This window comes from Mus musculus, chromosome 2 (assembly GCF_000001635.26).
Source record: "Mus musculus strain C57BL/6J chromosome 2, GRCm38.p6 C57BL/6J".
Lineage (NCBI taxonomy): Eukaryota > Metazoa > Chordata > Mammalia > Rodentia > Muridae > Mus > Mus musculus.
In genome coordinates, this window is record NC_000068.7 from 174,696,036 (window position 1) to 174,717,644 (window position 21,609).

At 43.8% G+C, this 21,609-nt stretch overlaps 1 protein-coding gene across 5 annotated transcripts in view; it reads left to right on the forward strand.

Annotated features, from left to right (window-relative positions):
• The window catches only part of Zfp831 (zinc finger protein 831), a 112,151-nt gene extending 97,354 nt beyond the window's left edge, over positions 1–14,797 (forward strand). For all 5 annotated transcript variants that reach the window (XM_006498519.4, XM_006498518.4, XM_006498517.4 and 2 more), the window contains 2 exons: positions 7,988–8,145; positions 9,068–14,797. In XM_006498519.4, coding sequence (XP_006498582.1) covers positions 7,988–8,145; positions 9,068–9,877 — 968 coding nt within the window. In that variant the 3' untranslated portion in view covers positions 9,878–14,797. The remainder of the gene's footprint in view (positions 1–7,987; positions 8,146–9,067) is intronic.
• The last annotated feature ends 6,812 nt before the right edge of the window (positions 14,798–21,609 follow it).

Here is a 21,609-nt window from a genome sequence, read left to right on the forward strand (position 1 = left end):
CCAGGCAGCCTGTTTTATTCCCATTAATTTATTTACTTTACATCTGGATTGTAGCCCCTTCCTAGTCCCTGCCTCACATGGCCCTTTACTCCAGTATCCCTTACTTCTCCTCTGAGAAGGGGGAGGTCTCCCTTTGTTACCACACCACCCTGACACCTCAGGTCATTACAGGACTAAGTACATCTTTCCCCACTGAGGCCGGACAAGACAGCCCAGTTAGGGGAACTGAATCCACAAGCAGGCAACAGAGTCAGGGTAAACCCCACCCCAGTTGTTAAGGGACTTGCATCTTCTATATAAGTGAAGGGGGCCTAGGGCCAGCTCAGATATGTTCTTTGGTTTGTGGTTCAGTCTCTGGGAGTCCCCAAGGGTCCTGGTTAAATGACTCTGTTCGTCTTCTTGTCAAATCCCCTATGGGTTTCTCAATCCTTCCCCCAACTCTTCCATTAGACTCAAGCTAATGTTAGACTTCCCAAGCTCTGTCTAATGTTTGGCTGTGGGTTTCTGTATCTGTTTTGGTCAGCTGCTAAATGGAGCCTCTCAGAGAACAGTTATGCTAGGAACCTGTCTGCAATCATAACAGGGTGTCATTAATAATGTCATGGATTGATACTTGCCCATAGGATGGGTCTCAAGATAAGCCAGTCATTGGTTGGCCATTCCTTAGTCTCTGATCCATCTGTGGTCCTGTACTTCTTGTGGGCAGGACACATTCTGGGTTGAAGGTTCTGTGGGTGGGTTGGTGTCCTTAGCCCTCCACTGGAAGTCCTGCCTGGCTACAGGAAGTGGCCACTTTAGGCTCCATATTCCCCTACCTCTTGGAGTCTCAGCTAGAGCTACCTTCATAGAGTCCCTTGGAGCCTCCCCATCCCAGGTCTCTGCTCCTTGAAATGCCCCCTCCCCCAATTTCCATCCACTCTCCTGGCCATCTTTCCCTAGCTCTCCCTATACCTGATCCCCCATTCCTCTCTTCATCCCCTCTCCCACAAAGTTCCCTCCCTCCTTCTACCTCCAGTGATAATTTTATGTCCTCTTCTGAGTGAAATTCAAGCATCCTTCTTTGGGCCCTCCTTGTTACTTGGCTTCTTTGGGTTTGTGGACTGTAGCATGATTATCCTATAAGTTATGGCTAATATCGACTTATCAGTGACTACATACCATGCATGTCCTTTTGAATCTGGGTTACCTGAAACAGGATGGTATTCCCAAGTTCCATTCATTTGCCTGCAAATTTCATGATGCCATTGTTTATACTGAAGTTGTGTTCCATTGCATAAATGAACCACATTTTTTTTTGTATTCATTCTTTGGTTGAGGGACATCTGGGTTATTTGCAGTTCCTAGCTATCACTAATAAAGCTGCTATAAACATAGTGGAGCAAGTGTCCTTGTGGTATGGTGGGATATCTTTGGGTGTATGCCCAGAGGTGATATAGCTGTGTTTTGAGGTAGGACTATTTCCAATTTTCTGAGAAACTGCCAAATTGATCCTTGGAGTTGCTGTACAAGTTTGTACTCCAGCAATGGAGGAGTATCCCCCTTGCTCCACATCCTCACCAGTACAAACTGTAGCTTGAGTTTTTGAGCTTATCCATTCTGATGGGTATAAGGTGGATTCTCAGAGTCATTTTGATTTACATTTCCATGATGAATAAGGACATTGAATAATTCTTTAAGTGTTTCTCAGCCATTCAAGACTTCTTCTGTTAGAATTCTCTCTTAGCTCTGTTGGTTGTTGGTGTTCAACTTCTTGAGTTCTTTACATATTTTGGATATTAGCCCTCTATCGGATGTAGGGTGGATGAAGACCCTTTCCCAATCTATAGGCTGCCATTTTGTCATCTTGACATTATCCTTTGCCTATAGAAGCTTTTCTGTTTCATGAGGTCCTATTTATCAATTGTCGATCTTAGAGTGTGAGCCACTGGTATTCTGTTCAGGAAGCTGTCTCCTGTGCCAATGCCTTCAAGGTTTAGTTCCCTCTTTCTGTTCTGTTATACTTAGTGTATCCAGTTTTATGTTGAGGTCTTTGATCCACTTGGACTTGAGTTCTGTGCAGGGTGATAAATATGGATCTATTTGCATTCTTCTACATGCAGGCATCCAGTCAGACCAGCACCATTTGTTGAAGATGCTTTCTTTTTTCTATTGTACGGTTTTGACTTCTTTGTCAATGATTGTCTGTAGGTGTGTGGGTTTGTTTCATAGTCTTTGATTCTATTCCACTGATCAACCTGTTGTTTCTATACCAATGCCATACAGTTTTTATTACAGCTTTGAAGTAGTTCAGCTTTGAAGTCAAAGATACCTCCAGAAACTCTTTTATTGTACAAGATTGTTTTAACTATCCTAGGTTTTCTTATTTTTCCAAAAATTTTATCAGAGAACTCCTACAGCTAATAAATACCTCCAGCAAAATGGCTGGATACAAAATTAACTCAAAAAATCAGTAGCCTTCCTTTATACAAACAATAAACAAGCTAAGAAAAGAAAAACAATCAGGGAAACAACACCCTTCACAATAGCCACAAATAATATAAAATACCTTGATGTGACTCTAACCAAACATGTGAAAGGCCTGTATGACAAGAACTGCAAGTCTCTGAAGAAAGAAACTGAAGAAGATCTCAGAAGATGGAGAGATCTCCCTTGCAATTGGATAGGCAGGATTAACATAGTGAAAATGGCCATCTTACCAAAAGCAATTTACAGATTCAATGCAGTTCCCATCAAAATTCCAACACAATTCTTTACAGGCCTTGAAAAATTAATACTCAACTTCATATGGGAATATAAAAACCCAAGCAGCCTGTTTTGGGTGTGCATTGTGGTAGGTCTTTGCCAGTGAGGAGACCTCTCCAGTGCCCCACATTGCCGTTACTCTCTGCTTCGGGAGTCCTGTTTGACCCAGACCACTATGGCAGATCTTCCTTAGTCAAATGTGACCCAGACATTCCTAGTGGTGCTGCCTGGGGAGTTTTGAATACTTCACTGGCCAGGGTGAATTCTGTGTCATAGCCAGGTTTGAAAACCTGGTTAGCCCCATCTGCAGAACTAAATGAGCTGAGAGGGTCGCATGATCCAGACATACTGCTTCACCCTGGGAAAGAGACAGGTATTCCAAAGAAAAGTTTTTCTAATGACATACGCATAAAAGGAACAGATTTCTAAATATTATATACAGAGGGCTACAGGTGATTCTAGTAAAAGGCCGTTTCCTGCCTTTGTTGACTGCTGTTAGTTTTAATGGTTTCCCTCATGGGCAGTGCCCTCCTTGGGCATCTTACCTGCCCTGGGGCCTGGGGCCTGGGGCCTGGGGCCTGAGATTCTGTAGGGTTGTTTTTAGAAGGAGGCTCTGAGGTATGGCAGTCTTCCCTCTCTAACTAGTCCTCCTACATCTCTTATAATGACCTCCTTCTCTGTACCTTTTTTTTTATTATTAGGATTAATGGAGGAGTATTAATTCTTTCTCTGAAGCTGTTAGTTAAATCACAGTTCTCTGAAATTGCTGAGACAGAATAATTTCTCCCCATTCCTGGCTGTATGAATCTTAAGGAGTGATGAGCCTCTGTTGCAGGTGTGTTGATTGCATCTCAGGAAGAGACCCACACACAATTTTCACTCGACAACAAGAGACTTTAAAAATAAGAACTCTTAAAGTGCTGGTTCGGGTTCGGCCTCCGGATTTAATGGTCTCGGTGACATTTCTTTAATCATCTTCCATTCCTTTCCTTCCATGATTTCAGAATCCATATCTGAAGGGTACAATTTTGTAGAATGGACATGTTTTTTTGAAAAGGTTTTTAAAGACTCGTGACAAGATTTTTAAGCACCATTTTGTCCTAAACATAGTCAAGGCACAGGATGTCCATGAGGGGAGAGTGCTTGGCCTGATTGCCTCTCATCAGAGAAACCCAAGTGCTGAGAGCCACTGAGAGACTGAGAGAAGAGACAGGAGGACTCTGAGGAGAACTTTCCAAAGATTGCATTAGAACAGAAATACCAGAGGCTCTGCTGGATAAACACATTTTTCCGGTCCTCTCTTGGGTCCCTCCTGCTGGTAGAGCTGGAGGCTGAAGCTGCTTCTGCCAGCCGCCCACCAGCTTCTAGGTTTCCCATTACTTCCTGGCTGCCTTCAGCATCCAACAGTGCTCATCTTCCTCTGCCCGGGAGGACCGACAGCTCTCTGCCACCACGACACACCATCCTGTTTTCCTAAAGAGATTACATAAGCTGTAGGATGTGAGTAACATGCGAAGGTACCCTTAGACCACACACCAGCTATACAGAGAGGATCCAAGAAAATCTGTCCCATAATGACATGGCTGAATAACTCAGGTTTACTAGTGACACAGCCCTGGGATAGGCACTTTTCGCATGGTTTCTACTCTTCCTGTGGACAGAGATTGGGGCATCACCTTACCGTCTGTCTGAGCATAGTCTTTCCTGCTTGGTGACATTGTGTGTGCATGTGTGATTATGGCTCAGCAGGTAAAGGCATGTGTAGTCAAACTGGATGGCCTGATGTCAATCTCTAGGAGCCACGTGGTAAGAGGAAAGAACTGATTCCTGAACGTTGTCCTCTGAGTTCTACATGTGCACTGTGGAGTGTGTAAGCCCCCAACAGTAATCATGACAAATCAAGAATAAAATAAATCTGTGTAGTAATAGATAGTAATCTCTATGAGGTGGTATCAGCTCCCCTTACCCATTGAACAAACACCTTAGCTCTTGGCACAATATTGGCTGCACTCAGTGTCCGGTCAATATTCAAGCTCAACAATATGGGCTTTAAAAATATAGACTTAAAATGCATTCGATAAATACTTAAATAAATGAGCAAAGAACCATTCACGGAGTGATTAGTTTTAAAGATCTGCCCGGCTTTCTTGTAAGTGATTGCTTAAATTGCCAGCACATCGTGTGCTCTTTAATGGCAAAGACACTTTTGAACAATTTAATCTCAAATCAATTACCAGTTCCAGAGACAAACCCACCTTCCTGTTTATAATTTCTACGTGCTTAGGAAGGCAGCTAGGCTGACCCTGTAGGCTCACTTTCCAACTTCACACTTCTGAGTCTGTGGACTCCACAGGAACAGAGTTTGGGGAGATACTGGGACAAACTAAAAGAAATGATTCAAATTACTCACATTTTGAGATAATGGTATTTGAGTAATCCATTTATTAGCATTTTAATAAGGCCTGGAAATGAGAAGGCCTGAAGCAGATCTGACATTAAAGAGGCCGATAATTCCACTGTCAATTTTGTCCTGTTGTCTCTGCCTGCATTTTCTTTTTAATTATTTTACAGTTTCTTACAGCCTTTTCAAGAGGGCTAAATTTGCAATTGCTGTAACTGCTTAAGCAGTCTCTTCCTCCTGACGTGGCACGACAATTATTTCTGAGAGAAATTATTAAGAGTGCGTGCGGCCTTTAATCAGGGAAAGAACACGCAGCAGAGAGCCTCAGTGAGAGACGAGTCTCTAATAAGATTCCTGTAATTGAGTGTGGGCAGCCAGGCTCTGAAGATGCGTGGAGATGGCAGGATCTGTAATTCTGAACATGGGGGAGGTGATTCATAGGGCGCAGAGCTGAAGCCTAAACAGGATGGCATTAGCACTTCAGAATTCAACCAGGGCATGCCTTACATTTTGAAAAGGGCCATTCATTCCAAAGCAAGTTAGTGTCCTGCTTCAATAATCCAAATTAGTTTAACATACTTCGGTGACATTTTTTGGGCATTTTTCACAATTATTAGAGATAATTCACTTTTCTCTGTAGACTCTGGGGTTGAAAGCAAATTAAATCAATAGATTTTCTTTCTTCGCTCTCCCCGACGAGCCAGAAGTTATCAGTCAAATGTTCACACGGCCTTTCTGCTTAAGAACCCAAACAACCTGTTGGGAAGACGTTCGGCTAACCCGATTATTTTCTCTGTACTAATTGGCTTTATTTCTTTATTGAATTGAATTAATTGCCTGGTCCTTTTGTCACCGTGGGGATGAAGTTTGAGCGACTTGGATTGAGCGGCTGTCCTTGGCACACCACGGGGCATAGACATGTTAGCCATTGCCACAATTGTCATGTCATAGGTGAGGATGGAGCAGAGCCTTTGGAGACTCTCCACTTTGAGTCTCACTGTCCTGGTTGAGACATGGAGTCTGGGCTGTGAGACGACCCCGGGAACCTGAAAAACCACTTTCCCATCTTTAGCTGGCATCTACGTACTCTGTTTTCTTTGAGAATCCCGGGAGAACTTAGGCGTCTAATGGGTTTGTCCATAGGAGATGATTCGGGGAGGTGATAGCATGTGTGGAGAACAGAGGAGCTGGCAGGTGCCATCTACGTTGTTTGTTTTGAGAGAGAGCTTCTCACTGGCCTGGAGCTCACTTACTGGGCTAGGCTGGCTGGCCAGTAAGACTCAGGGATCCTCTTGTCTTTGCTTCTCTCATGCTGAGATTACAGGTACATACACTGCATCCAACATTGCTTGTAAGCCTCTAACTCAAATATTCTAACCGTAAGACCTACAGTTGAAAAGTACCCGAGAACACCGCTAAATTGGTTTTTAAATTACCGTATCTTTTCTGTCTTTTTTTCCATTATTTATTCTTCACTCCTTCAATTCTTGTCCTGTCCTCCCTCCCACCTTTTCTCTCTCTCTCTTTAATCCCTCCCCTCCTTTGTTCCTTCCTTCATTCTTTTACATGGATTAAAAAAAAAAAAAAGAAGAAGAACCTGCAGAATTTACTATATGCTGAAGGCATGAGTTTTAGCTTGCCCAGAGAGAAATCAAACCATAGACAGTTTGATTTTAATATCAAACTGGGGAGTGATTTTAATATGTTCCCACAAAGGTAAACAGAGGAAGTGGTGGGGACCTCAGAACTTATTAACTCTGAGGAAAACAATTTTGTTTTAAAACAGGCAATGCAATATTATTGTTCAGCATAGCTCAATGGTGACAGGTGTGTACCTAAATGTGATGTCCACTTAGAAAAGCCACCTACACAAGACCGTGGCATGAGGGATATGCACATGAAGGCTGAGAGGATGGAAATGACAGTTGTGCTGTGTGCAAGGGAACTAAAGTCTTGGAGGGAGGCTCTTAGAGGAATAGCTGCGCTCTTCTGGCGTTGCAGGAGGTCATAGGTTAACCTGAAGTATGAGAGAGAGAGATAAATCTCGGAAGACTCCAGAATGAAGCAAGATGGCTGGGTGGGCAGGGGTGGCCAGCTTTCCTCATAAGCAGAAAGGCTTGAGGTTTTCAAACTCTGTGCTTGGATAACTTTCATCAAAACAAGAGCAGATTTGACGGTGTGCCCGGTGCGTCTTCCAGGAATCCAGGCATTCCGGATCTTTTTTGTTTTTTTCCAGCTATCTCATGATGCAATCTCACTCCTTGGAAAGGACCACCCTGTGGTTCTTTTGGCCCGATTTTGGGTCTTTGTGAGGAAATGGAGGAGAGAGCAATGGGAGACCAGAAGGAGTAGGTGGGAGAGGCTAGTCTGTCTCTTCCTTTCCCACAGGGAGACAGCTACCACAGTAAATGACAGTGTCCTATGTATCTACCCCATCCCCTACTGCCTGGCACTCCGGTGGAGAGCTCGTCACCAAGGAGCTCAAAGTCTATCTAATCTTGCCACCTGGCTCTAAGACCTGGGGACTCAAAGCCAAAGAAACCTAGGTGGAAGATGACTCTGTAATGAGAACAGACACTGTGTGGGACACGATTTACAATGGATGTGGTTATGGAGTCTTCAACTTAGGGGCTTGTTTTTGCCATTTCCTTCCTTGCAGGAAGCGGAGACAACTCATTTGGCTGGGTGTTAGTTGGCTGTAGGTAATCAGGGTGCAGTGTGCACCGAGTGAGTCGAGGTTCATTGGAGCTGAGGGTGGTTGTGGAGACTCAGATGGCCTCTGTGTCATTTTTGCCTCGCTTTACAAGTCTAGATGTACAGTAACAAACACAGTCTCTCTTTCAGGTCGAAATGTACAAGGGGAGCCATCTTGTGCCAGCAAAGACTTGTCTGTGTCTCATGGGAACAAAGAAAAGGAAGGTGACTGTAGTCAGACTTCGAGACCCATGTCTCCGGGCATGAGCTCAAAAACCATGTTGGAAATGGACAAATCAGCTCTGAAGGTAAGACCACCATTCTAAGGCACTGTCACCTATCTGTTATCCAGACTTCTATGTCTTTATTCCTGTATCACTGCCCGTGTGGTAAAATGCCCTGGTTTCCTTCTAGGACTCCCCAGAACCCTAAAACCAGACCAAAACTTTCCTAAACATTCTACACTGAAAAATTAACCAACTTTGGAGCATGGGAGTCAGCTCAGAAAGTAGATGACCTGCTGTGCAAATGTGAGGACCTGAGTTCAAATCCCAGAGCTCTTACTAAAGCAATCTCAGAGCCCATATCAAAACTGGGTGCACAGTTGAGAGTCTATAACCTTAGCAGTCCTACAAGGAGATGGGAAGTCGAGACAGAAACATCTCTAAAAGTTCTTGAACTAGCTAGCCTGGTGTGTGCAGAGGAAAACAAGGAGTGCCAGCTGTGACCAAGGTGGAAGGTTGACTTACACCCAGCGCTAGCCTCTGACTTTGATGTGTCACACGTACAATACGCTGACATTGGTTGTGGAACCTTTGGGATGCTTTATGTGTGATTAATCCTCGCAGATGAAGATGCTACCATACTTCAGATGCTTCTACAATGTAAAATCATTCCAGGCAGACCGTGTTGGACCCACATGCCCACTTTACCGTTCTGCTGGAAGGAGACAGGGAGTGTGGGACTGGTTAGGTAGTAGAGTTGTTTGCCTTCAGAGCCACATAAGATCACACAGTGACCTAATTTGCATTAATAAGGAGTTTGGCTAGGGTCAATGTGCTGATTAGTTATTAATGGAAACTTACTGAGGGATCCTATTGAAGTCCCTGATCAGGAAAGATTCATCAAGACCTCAGGACCTTGCTTTCATTGTGGACCGTGTTTCTAAACAAGTTTTCTTTATGCCAATTATCCTTTTCCCTATTTATTCTCCTTTGCACTTTGTTGTAGGATATTTCTCCAACCACTGGTGAGCATAATGACTGTTCTCAGGAGAAGGAGCATGCTGGTGGGTCCGGACTATCTCCACAATCCAACACGTTCTTGGCAGTGTTTCAGGAAGATGTGCCTCAGGGCAAAGGTCTTGATGTTGGACCTCCAGAAACTCAGCTGCCGCCTTCCCAGGATCAAGTCTCTATCACTCCCAACTTGTGCTTCTCCCCAGATGTCCCAGAGCTGCCTTCTTCCTTTAAACCCAAAGGAACATTTCCCCACCATGACGTTGCTACCTCTGTGGCTGCCATCTGTGTTTCTGCGGGGATAAGAACAGGACGCAAAACCCTGCGGGCTCACAGTGCAGAATCCTGTGCAGAGGAGACTCTGGCACGAAACTCCCCAGATAGAAGAGGCACACCGGACAGCATTCCACGGGTGCTCCTGCCAGGGAGGCCTTCACCTGGTAAACAATCACCAGGACAAACTCTAGAAATACCAAGTTCAGGACCAAGTTCAGTCAGTTCACTCCAGGAGGAAGCAAGAGCCCAGGCAGATTTTCCTTGGTGGGGCCAGTACGGATGTGGGGACCTGACCGTCCAGGGTGCTGCTTCAGGAAGTGAGAGTAGGACTTGTCAAGCTGAAGGATTAATTACCTCCAAGACTGTCACAGCTCCTTCTGACCCAGGACAACCCTCACAAGTCCCCGAGGAGGCCCCTTTGAGATCCATCCGAAAGAGGAGTCTGGAAGGAATGAGGAAGCAGACACGGGTGGAGCTCAGCGATACCAGCAGTGACGATGAAGACAGACTGGTCATTGAGATCTGATGTCATCCCAGAGAAAGATGGGGGCAAATGGCCAAGGCCTAGGGCTCTTTTGGGATAAACATCACCAAGTGTCATGGCACTGAACTTTATTTATGAAACATCTATAGACTAGGAAAGCCATCTATAATTTCTTCAAGCCAACTCTAACCAACACCGTGCCCAGATCCAGCCATACCTTTCTTTAGCTTCTCTTAGACAGACCTTGGACTCTTCTACCCTGCCCACTACACCCTACCTCTCCCTTCCCCTGCCCACCAAACCTACCCCCACTCCCTGGAGCCTTCTTCATTCATCTGGAAGAGTCAGAATGGTCAGGAAGGGCCATTGCAAGAGACTCTGAGTACACAGCTCCAACTTGATGCTGTGATCCCCTTTGCCTCGCCCAGTAAGATGACACTAATCAGAAGAGCCATATGGGACTTTGTTCCTGACCATTGAGACCCCATTGGGTCAACACATCTGACATCACTGCCACTAAGTTAAGAGTGGCAAACGCACCTGGGGTCATTGGGGTAGCTTAAGAAAGAAGCATGGGGTTTGAACTGGGCACCAAGATGGCTCCATGTAGTTTGGAGACTAACTCCAGATGCATTCAAAAACTGGTCAGGGCCATCCATCTTCCTAATGAAGACTGTAAATATACATCACAATGCCTAAGGCCATTTAATACGTTGCACAAATACTTGTTTTTGGTCCAGTAACACAAGCATGTGTGTCCCTTGTACTTGGTGCCTTTTCTGTGAGAATATACCCCCCTTCCTGCCGCCTCAAAGCCTTGGGATTTTTTTTTTCTTTTCTATTTTTTAGGTCTTGCAAAGGAACATTGCATTAAGTTAGTAAAATAGTCACTGTAATGAGTCATTTTTATTTTTGAGGGGAAATTAACTTATTTTCCTCTGATTCTTTTTGTCATATTGGGCTGTAAGTGATTTCAGCTAGAGGGCTACATTGTAGTAATCTGTGCGACCTGAGCTGATGATGCCTGCGCCTCGTGATGGAGCCGTTCCGACTTCCTTCAGAAGCTTCCAGGGCAGAAAACTAATTGGAGTTTTGACGCTGTTTTACATCTTGGTAATTTTATTTTGCGGGCTTAGTGTTACTTCGCTGTCAGATTAAATCAGCCTTTGTATTGTGAATCTCAGAACAGCACAGATCAAATCCCCCAGCATTCCAAGCGAATGGGCGGAGGCAAGGTCTGCCCGCCCACTATGCAGGCCTCAGGTTCCCAGCCGTCCTCTCCTTCCCCTTAAATGGGAGGGGGAAACTTCCAGAAGTTTACACTGCTCAGTCCTTTACGATTTTCTACTTGCCGTGGCGACTTTGTACACTTTGTGATTTCTAGCCGAACTGCTGGCTTAACGCCGTGGTAGTGATGTTCACGTGACACCTCGTGCTCCCTGCTCCCAGGCCAGGCAGCCATGAGAAGCACCTGCCTCACACGCGCGCGCAAACATACTTTCAAAAGGCCTTATCTGTGAAGAAGTATGGTCCAGTTTCAAATATTTTTCATGTGACCTTTCCTGTTTTGCTGCTATTTAAAGAGGATTTCAATGCAAGAAAGAGCAGCCTCTCGTTATTTAGCGTATGTCTGCGGTCATCACACGTGTTCAGAAATATCTCACCGATCAAATCCCAGCCGACAAGCACAGAGGAGCAGGAAAGTGCTAACCACCACCTCTCTATGCTTCTTTAAAAAAAAAAAATTACTTAATTTTTTTTTAATAGTCCAGTCGTTATCCCCCTCGGGTCTGCCCTTAGACAGTTCCTCATCCCATTCTTCCTGCTATCTCCAAGCGGATGTTTCCACTTCCCAGACCCTCCCCCCCCGCCCCCCCCCCATCTCAGGTCTCCTCATTCCCTGGGGCCTCAAGACTTTCAAGGTTTTGGTGAATCTTCTCTTACTGAGACCAGACTAGGTAGTCCTCTGGTATATATGTGTCTGGAGGGGGTGGGGTCAGACCAGAAGGAGAGTGATGGACGTGTGATTGGCTGCCCTTTGGATGACCTGTACCTGAGGAAGGCAGTGGAGGTAGCGAGCCCCGTTGACTGGGTCTTTGGCTGGGAGATCTTGGTCCCTGTGCATAGACATGAATGAAGCTGAGACCTGGACAGAGGAGCTGAGTGCCTCTGAGGGGCTGGATCCTGGTGGGAGTGGCTGATAGAGAAACTTGGGCTCCTTTACATCTGTGTCTTCATAGTTTAGAAGTGTCTCCCCCACAGAAAACATTGCTCTTGAGTTGTCATGGAAGATGCTGAAGAACACGCTAGGGAGCTGATGTACAAATATTGTTAGGCTACTCCTGCCATGCAGTATGTGAGCTGAGGAAAGGGTCGTCTTATGCACCCCCCTGGAATCCCTGATTTGGGGTTGTAGTCACCCACCTTATACATCAGAACTAATATAACAAAAAGGCATAACACTGAGTGGAAGAAATCATGTATGTAGGTGAAGCTGGCTCCTCTGTCTCAGGAGGTATAGGGCAGCAGGGCAGGACCACTGTCTAGATCAGTGGTTCTCAGCCCTGTGGGTCATGATCCCGGTGGGAGTCAAATGATCCCTTCAAAGGGGTCGCCTAAGACTGTTGGAAGGCACAGGTATTTACAGTATGATTCATAACAGCATCAGAGTTATAGTAATGAGGGAGCAACGAAAATAATTTTATGGTCAGAGGTCATCACAACACAAGAAACCATATTAAAGGGTTGCATCATTAGGGAGGTTGAAAACCATTGTCCTAGATCCTTATTTCCAGGGGACAATGAAGTCCAAGAGGGTCACCAGGCCCACGTCATAATCATAGCTCCAAAAAGCATGCTGGGAGCTCTGCTTCTTCTGAGCCTCCATAGCTAGCTGCTGCCCCCCAAGGCTGGATCTGATATAGCAGAATATCGAGCGATTCGATCTTGGTAACCCCCCCCCCCCCCTGTCTCTTACAAAGCTAGAAAACTTGCCAGACCCACTGGTTCACCTGATCACTTAGTGCCAGTCTTCCCAGGGGGGGTCATTTAATTTAAATCAACATGGATTTATAAACCCTGTATTTCAGTAGAATTTTTGAAAAAGCAAACAATTATTTTAAATGACCTTGGGAGGAACTAGCTACTGAAAAACATCCTAAAGTTATATGTATATATATATGTATATATACATATATATACATATACATACATACATACACACACACATGGTTTGGTTTAGTTTGGTTTTAATGGGGAGTCCTTTTGATAATGCACCAAATAGTCACTGATTTTTATAAATCTAATTTTCTTAAGGCAAAATACAATTATAAGAAAATTGTAAGAAAACTTTTACCCATAAACCCCCAAACTCAGGTTGGGTTATTAAAATAAAATTCTAGTACCTACCAGTCTATTTGTTGCTGCAATTTGATAATACTACAAGTGTATATCACACGATGGATCAGAAAATACATGTCTATTTTTTGGTGCTGGGGATGTGGCTCAGTGATCTAGTGCTTGGCTGTCATGTGTGATGCTCGGGATTCAGTTCCCAACACCACACGTAAGAAGCATGTTAGGACAAGGCCAGCCCACTGCTCGCCAGTGCTGTTATTCTTATGCATCTTCATGCAGGAGTCTTGAGTAATCAGTGCCTCCACTTACCCCATGGAGATGAGCTGCAGGGCTGCCAGCATGGACTGAGAGAAAGAGGACCTGGGATTCTTTGCCACGCAAGTGCCGCTGCTCATAGTGTCTGATGCTGGCCACTGACAGTCCTCCTGAACTGCTGTGCCTGGCCGCTTTTTGAGATGCATATAGGAATAGGTCTCAGCTCTCTACTTGGCCAACTCTTAAAGCTTTGTGAGTTTTGGTGGCTGGCCCGGCCCTCCTTGCTGTGAGGTGCCACCATGGGAACTGCTTTTCCCTCCCTTAGGACTAAGCTTGGCATCTCAGAGGAAGCTAAGTCCCAAGATCAATGGTGCACAGCTCTCAACTTGTGGTTTATTTGCAGGGTGGTGGAAGGGGAGAGATGTAGAAGAGGGAGAAAAAGAGAGATGGGGGAGAGACAGGTAGGGGGAGCGAAAGGAAAAGACTGAAAAGGGGAGGAGTAAGGGAGGGGGCGGAGGGGGACAGGGAGGAGAGATAAACAGACGGACCCTCTGGATTCTAATGAAAGCATATCTGACAACGTGGGGAGTGACTTAGGACTGACTGGAACTTCCCTTTCCGACATATTGCCTTCTGAAACTGGGATCTGAAGTCTTAGTCTCGAACCAGTGGGGTGTGACCACTGTCCTCAACATGAAAGATAAAGGACTCTCAGTCTCACGGCAAACTCTTTCCTGGCGTTCACATCCATTACTTAGAGTGAACTCATTATTCATTTCTCCCTCAGCACAGAAATTTGCATTTTGCACAAAATTTACCTTGTGCAGCAGATTCTTACAGTTATGGGATGTGGGGCTGCTCAACTTCCTGGCTGAGGGAGGAAGTGACCCATCTGGCTGGTGACTATCAAATTCCTACAACTGTAACAAGGAGTCTTACTCCAATTAGTCGCCAGTTCAAGAAGCATTGGCTTTTGAAACACTGTATTTCCCCATCTCTTTCAAAACTCATTACACACAGGTATCAGGATGTAGAACAGTGTTGAGTGCTAAATTTCAACCCTTGTGTGCATATTCTCTACACTTTTTATTCATGTGGCAAATGCACAATTTGGTCTGAAGGGACATGCGACCATGTGAGCATACGGAGTCACCGTGGGGAGAAGAGGAGTCAGGAAGAAGTCAGGTCTGGCTGCTGGGAGCACGGGAGAGTGGCTTGCTTGTTTCTGTACACAGACAATTCCTTGCTTATGGTGGGGAAACATGTGGCTTCTTGGGTAGTGAATATCCCCCACTTCTTTCTATGGTTAAATTATTTTGTTTTGATAAAAATAAAACTTAAAAATGAAAACGTCTTGTGTGATTTATTAATTTTAACCCGAACCACCCACTGCAAGCAGTGACTTCCTGTAAAACTTCACTTCTGATTATTTGCAACCCCTTAACCAGACACTATGTCAGCCATGTTGGAATTCCATTCCAGCCAATGAAAGGATAGATGATAGCAAACGGCCCTATCTTCTTGTGCTATTGCTCTCCCCCCCCCCCCCAGTGCCTCATTCATCACACGGCCTGCCTTAACTCATAGTTTCTAACTTAAAAATGCTTTTTAAAAATTCGTAAATGTAGCTAAACTTTGAAAAACATATCAGAGTACTTAATATCCACAGTGCAACAATCCAGAACTTTCCCCTTTGGAGTTGATGTTCTTGAAAGCTTTGTGTTATTCATCAACAAAGGAAACATTTGTGCTTCTGAATCCTACCTCTTCCTGAAGACAGACTGTGTATTCATTTCAAGAATGAGGCAACAGGTTTTCCAACCTCGCATAGTGTTATCCTTCTGTATGGACAGCCTCAGGGAGCCAGTCGCTCCGATACGTGCTCTGTCTGACGGCTCGTAACGGCTTAGTCTCTAACTCCTCAAACTCTAGCTCTAAGAGATTAGCCCATTAATTTTCAAACTTCAATCCTTTGAGAACCATCTCAATGTTTTTTTTTTTTGTCATATGTTTCAATACACCACTCACAGGTATGGTATTTACTTAATCTTCTTATTTAAACATCTCTGCACTACAGGAAAGATTATTGCTCTAAGCAACAATATCTGTGAAATGGCTCAAGTTACATGAACTAGTTAGGTATCTTTTCTAATATACATTTAAGCACAAAATCATTAAAATCATTCATCCGTATAGCACTTAAATATCATCTTCATTGCCAGGAATGGCGTGTTCACTGCACTTGGGGAAACAATGAGATGATCTAAAAGATGTAGTTTCTCTCAGATCATTCTCCAATTATTCCAGTTCCCAGTAAGCATAATTTCTGCCCTCATCTTTTTTCCCCTTCAAGAAGATACTGAAATTGATGACCACACATAGAATTGTAAATATACAGGTACATTTTCTCCATCAAAATGTACAGCTGAGGGCTGGAGAGATGGCTCAGCAATTAAGAGCACTGACTGCTCTTCCAGGGGTCCTGACTTCAATTCCCAGCAACCACACGATGGCTCACAACTATCTGTGATGGGATCTGATGCCCTAATCTGGTATGTCTGAAGACAGCTACAGTATACTCATATAAATTAAATGAATACATCTTTTTAAAGAATGTTCAGCTGAGAAGCCGGAGAGATGGATCAGCAGTTAAGAGTGCTGTATTGTTTTTGTAAAGGACCCCAGTTCAGTTTCCAACATCCATATTAGATGGTTCTCTATTGTCCATAACTCCAGCTCCAGGGAGGAAATAGTGCCCCCTTCTGGCCTCCACTGGCAACTGTACTCACATGCACATAGTTAAAAATGAATAGGTAAATGGATGTGTTAGTATTCACCTTTAACCATGCCATCCAATAGGCAGAGGCAGACAGATCAATGTGAGTTACAGCCAGCCAGATAGGGTATATAGTAGTGTCCTATCTCAAACAAGCAAGCAAGCAAGCAAGCAAACAAACAAACAAAAAGTTTGATTTTCCCCCATGGCCCATTATTATATTTTGGGGTGTATGTGGCTAGGGGATAGCCTATAACTATATTCTGCTAAATGAACAGATAACTTGGAATGGCATACTGCTGTAGCTGCAGACTAGTACATCTCTCAACCCTCAGCTCTACTGCCTTTTGCAGTAGATGGTAATTAACACAGAGCCCCACAGCTAGACAATGTCCAGCAACAGAGGGGCTTTGGAGTGCTCAATTCCAAATGGGATGTCTTTATCAGGGACCTATGTCCAAGAGTGTGAGATCCAGAGGTGACAGACAAATTCAAGGAAATGCCATCTCAAGGTACACGGGGTGGGGGTGGGGGCACACACACAAATTCACAGGCTGAGACAACACACATGAGACCTACACAGGTTCAAACTGGACAAAATACCAGCATGGAGTTCTCTCTCTCTGTCTCTCTCTCTTTACCTCCCTCCCTCTCTGTCTCTCTCTGTCCTCTCTGTCTCTCTCTTTACCTCCCTCTCTCTCTGTCTCTCTCAGTCTCTGTCTGTGTGTGTGTCTGTCTCTCTCTGTCCTCCCCCCTCCCACCCTCATCACAGTGCAGTTCTTAGCTACTTTTCCAAGCACTGCACCTGTGTGCTGCCATTCCTCCCACCACGGTGAACCTCTGAAACTCTAAGCCAGGCCCCCAATTCAACACTTTTTAAAATAAGAGTTGCTGTGGTCATCGTGTCACTTCACAGCAACAGAACGGTCATTGTTTCTATATAGTTAGGGCTTTTATTGCTGCAATAAAATACCATGGCCAAAAAGCAAGTTGGGGAGGAAAGGGTTTATTTATTTGGCTTATGCTTCCATATCACTGCTATCACAGAAGGAAATCAGGGCTTGGCCCTTCCTCATCAATCACATTAAAGAAAATGTCTTACAGGCTTGCATATAGCCTGATCTTATAAAGGCATTTTCTTAATTGAGGTCCCCTCCTCTCAGATGACTTTAACCTGTGTCACGTTGACATCAAACTGTCCAGTTCAGTGACTAAGATGGAATGTCCCTTTCTATGTCAAGTGTACCCAAGACAGGGCCCTTGCTCAGGAGTAGCAAACACAAACAGTACGCCATGGGTTTTTTGTTTTTGTTTTTGTTTTTTTGTGTGTGATTTTCGTTTAGTTTGGGTATTTTTTCCTTTTGCCTTTTGTGGTTTGGGATTATGATTTTTTTATTTTTGTTTATTTTTCAGTAGGGAAGGGAGATTGGGAGAATCTGGGAGGTGTTGGGAGAAAGGAAAAGATATGATCAAACTATATTAAATATTAAATTATTTAGAAAGCCAATAAATGGACTGCAAATATCCAGCTCTCCCTCCATTCCTCCGAATTCAAGCCCTCAATTCCGTCTCTCCACAGCAAACCACCTCCCTCCCTCCCCTTCTCCCATCTCTAGTGGATCACATAGTTTCTCTCCTCCTACCCCTGCACCCATTGCTTTATCCCATCTGTCAGTCCCTGCAGGTACTCCATGGGAACCCATGGTGGCCTCGGAAGCAGGGAAGCTAATTGCAGATCTTCAGTGACAACTTTTTCTCTCCAAATCTGATACCCTATTGTCACCCCAATCTCTGTAGCAGATCACCTGACTCCCCCTCTTTTGTGTCCCTCACTCCAGTGGACTATGCAGATCTTCTCCAACTCCTGTCACCCTGCTATCCCCGTCCCATCAGTGCACACACTCCCTGCAAATTCAACACGATGGTTGGACAAGAGTAGCCAGCGAAGCCCTCCATGTCCCTGAGTCTCATCTCCAGCTCTGCAGCAGACTATGTCCTGTGGCCTCTCCTCACTCTCTGCCCCTATTCCCAGGGAGCTAAGCAGATCCTGGTGTACCACTCTGCTTTCCTCCCTCCTGTGGATTTCCTCAGCCCACCTCCTAACCCATTTCCATTCCTAAGTGCCAGCTCCCAATACCTAGAAACATACTTTACCTGGAAGCCTCCCAGTGGCCACCCCTATCAGGATCCCAAAAGAACCCCCTACCAGGCAACACAGAGTCACCACACACTCCTAAGAACCCGAGCGAGCAAAAGCAACAAGAGAACAAAATAGCCACCAAACCTAGACAAGAGCAGACATCAACAGCTAGAATTATAATCTCTCCAAACCTAGGTGCCAAGACAGCAGCATCAAAACACAATCAATGACAGACAGGGTAAGATGTCTCTGCTAGGCCCAGTAACCTTACAACAGTAGGGCCCTGAGAAAGGCAGCATAACTGAAAAAGAAGACAGAGACTTTAAAACAGCCCCCTTTTAAAAATATGATAGATGTCCTTAAGGAGGAAATGAGTATATTCATTGAGGAAATCTATGAAATCATAAACAGTGGAAGGAAATGAATGAAACAGTTCAGGACCTGAAAGTGGAGAGAGAATCAAGAAAACCTAAACTGAGACAAACCTGGAAGTGAAGTACTTAGGAACTCAAAAAGAAACCTCAAACCAGAGCCTCACCAGCAGAATAATAGAGATGGAGAAAGACTCTTTAGGCATTGAAGACAGTAGAAGAAATGGATACCTTAGTTGAACAAAATATTAAATCTAAAAAAAAATTCTGGCACAAAATATCCAAAAGATCTGGGACCCTATGAGAAGATCAAATTTAATAATATAAAGGAATAGAAGAAGAAGTGCATGTCAAAGGAACAGAACATATTCTCAATAAAACCATAGAAGGAAATTTCCCTAACCTAAAGAAGGAGATGACTATAAGGTACATGAGGCACACAGAGCACCAGACAGACTAGACTAGAAAAACAAAGTCCTTTCTATATGTAACAATCAAAACACTAAATATACAAATATACCTAACAAAGAAAAGAATGTAAAAGCTGAAAGGCAAAGTAATCTAACACCTGACACCCCCCCCTCTGTCTCTCTCAACAGGGTTTCTCTGTATAGCCCTGGCTGTCCTGGAACTCACTTTGTACACCAGGCTGGCCTCAAACTCAGAAATCCACCTGCCTCTTCCTCCCAAGTGCTGGGATTAAAGGCATGTGCCACCATGCCCGGCAACACCTGACTTCTCAATGGAGACTCTAAGAGCCATAAGGGACAGATGTTCTACAGACTTTAAGAGACCACAGATGCCAGGACAGACTACTATACCCATCAAAACTTTCAGTTACAATACATGGAGAAAATAAGACATTTGATGATAAAATCAAATTTAAGCAATATATATTAACAGAACGTGGTAGAAGAAAAACTCCAACTTATAGAGGTTAACCACACCCTAGAAAACACAATGAGTAATAATCTTAGATCAGCAGATCAAAAGAGGACACACACACAACACACGTTATACACACATTACACACACACAACACATACACATACCACACATACACATACATACACCACACTGCACACAACTACCCCAAACGCACACACACACCACATACACTCATACCACCATGCACACATATATGCATACATATACCACCAAAATACACACACACTACATACAGATACACACCACACTGCACACACATATACCACATACACACACCACTGCATACACTCATTACACACACATATACCATACCACACACACTGCATACTCACACACCACCATATACACACATACATACCATATACAGACACACACACCACACACAGACACACATATCACATCACACCACATACCACCTTACACACACACAGAGATACACCACACACACATACAATATCACACTGCATACACACATACCCCTCACACACATATTACACATATACCACACTGAACACACACATACCACACACATATACACACACATATACAACAACACACACACATACACACACACAAACACACCACACATACTATACTACACACACCATTCACAGGTCACAGAAACAAAATAAGAGACTAAAAGGAATAAACAGACCCTGCTCACTGATATCTTTCAACATCAATGGTCTCATTTCCCCTAATAAAAAGACATGGAGGATTTTTAGGATGTGAAAACAGGGCCCATCCTTATGCTGCAGACAAGAAACACACTGTAACATCAAGGACAGACATCATCTCAGAGCAAATGCTTGGAAAAAGATATTCCAAACAAACAGACCTGAGAAACAAACTGGTGTAGCCATTTTAATGGACAAAATAGACTTCAAGCCAAAAACTAATAGAGATAGGGATGGAACTACATATTCATGAAAGGAAACCACTCAGAGTATTGTAATTCTGAATGTGAATACACCAAAAACAAGGACATCCAGCTTCATAAAAGAAATGACTCCAGCTTAAATCACACACTGACCTCCACACTCTGATAGTGGGAGAATTCAATACCCTACTCTTGTCATCCAGACAACATAGTAACTGGAGTAATACTGACTGATGACAATGGCACCATGAGCCAAGTGGTTATAACTAATTCTTACCGAACACTTCAAGCAAGCACTTAAGAGCATACCTTCTTCTTAGCACCTCATGGAACTTTCTCCAAAATTGATCACAGACTGGGACACAAAGCAAGTCTTAACAAATACAAAAAATTAAAGTAATACCCTGCATCTTACCTGACTGTGGCAGATTAAAACTGGAGATCTACAGCAGAAACACCAGAAAGCTTACAGACTCACAGACACTGAACAAAGTTCTATGGAATGAAAAATGGGTCAAGACGGAAAGTAAGAAGTTAAAGACTTTCTAGAATTCAATGAAAATGAACACACAGTGTACCCAGACATATGGGAAATGATGAAGGTGGATCTGAGAGGAAAGTCCAGAGCACCAAGGACCTAGATACAAAACAAGAGAGATGGAAGATAGACAACAAAAGGAAGAAATCACAAACAAATTAGATGGCAAAAAATAATCAAGCTTGGGGCTGAAATCAGTAAAATACTAACAACAACAACAACTACAAAATTGCCAAGATCAAGGAGACAGAGTTGTTTTTTTGAGAATTTAATAAGATTGACAAACCCTTATCCAAATTAACTAAAAGGCAATGAAAAAAAAATCCAAACTAACAAAGTTAGAGATGGAAAAGGGAGACATACCAAAAGGCACGGAAGAAACCCAGAGAACCATAAGGACATACTTTAAAAACTTATACTCCACCAATTTGGAAAGTCAAAAAGAAATAAATAATTTTCTTGATGGGTACCACCTTGTAAAATGAAATCAAGTGCAGATAAGCAACTTA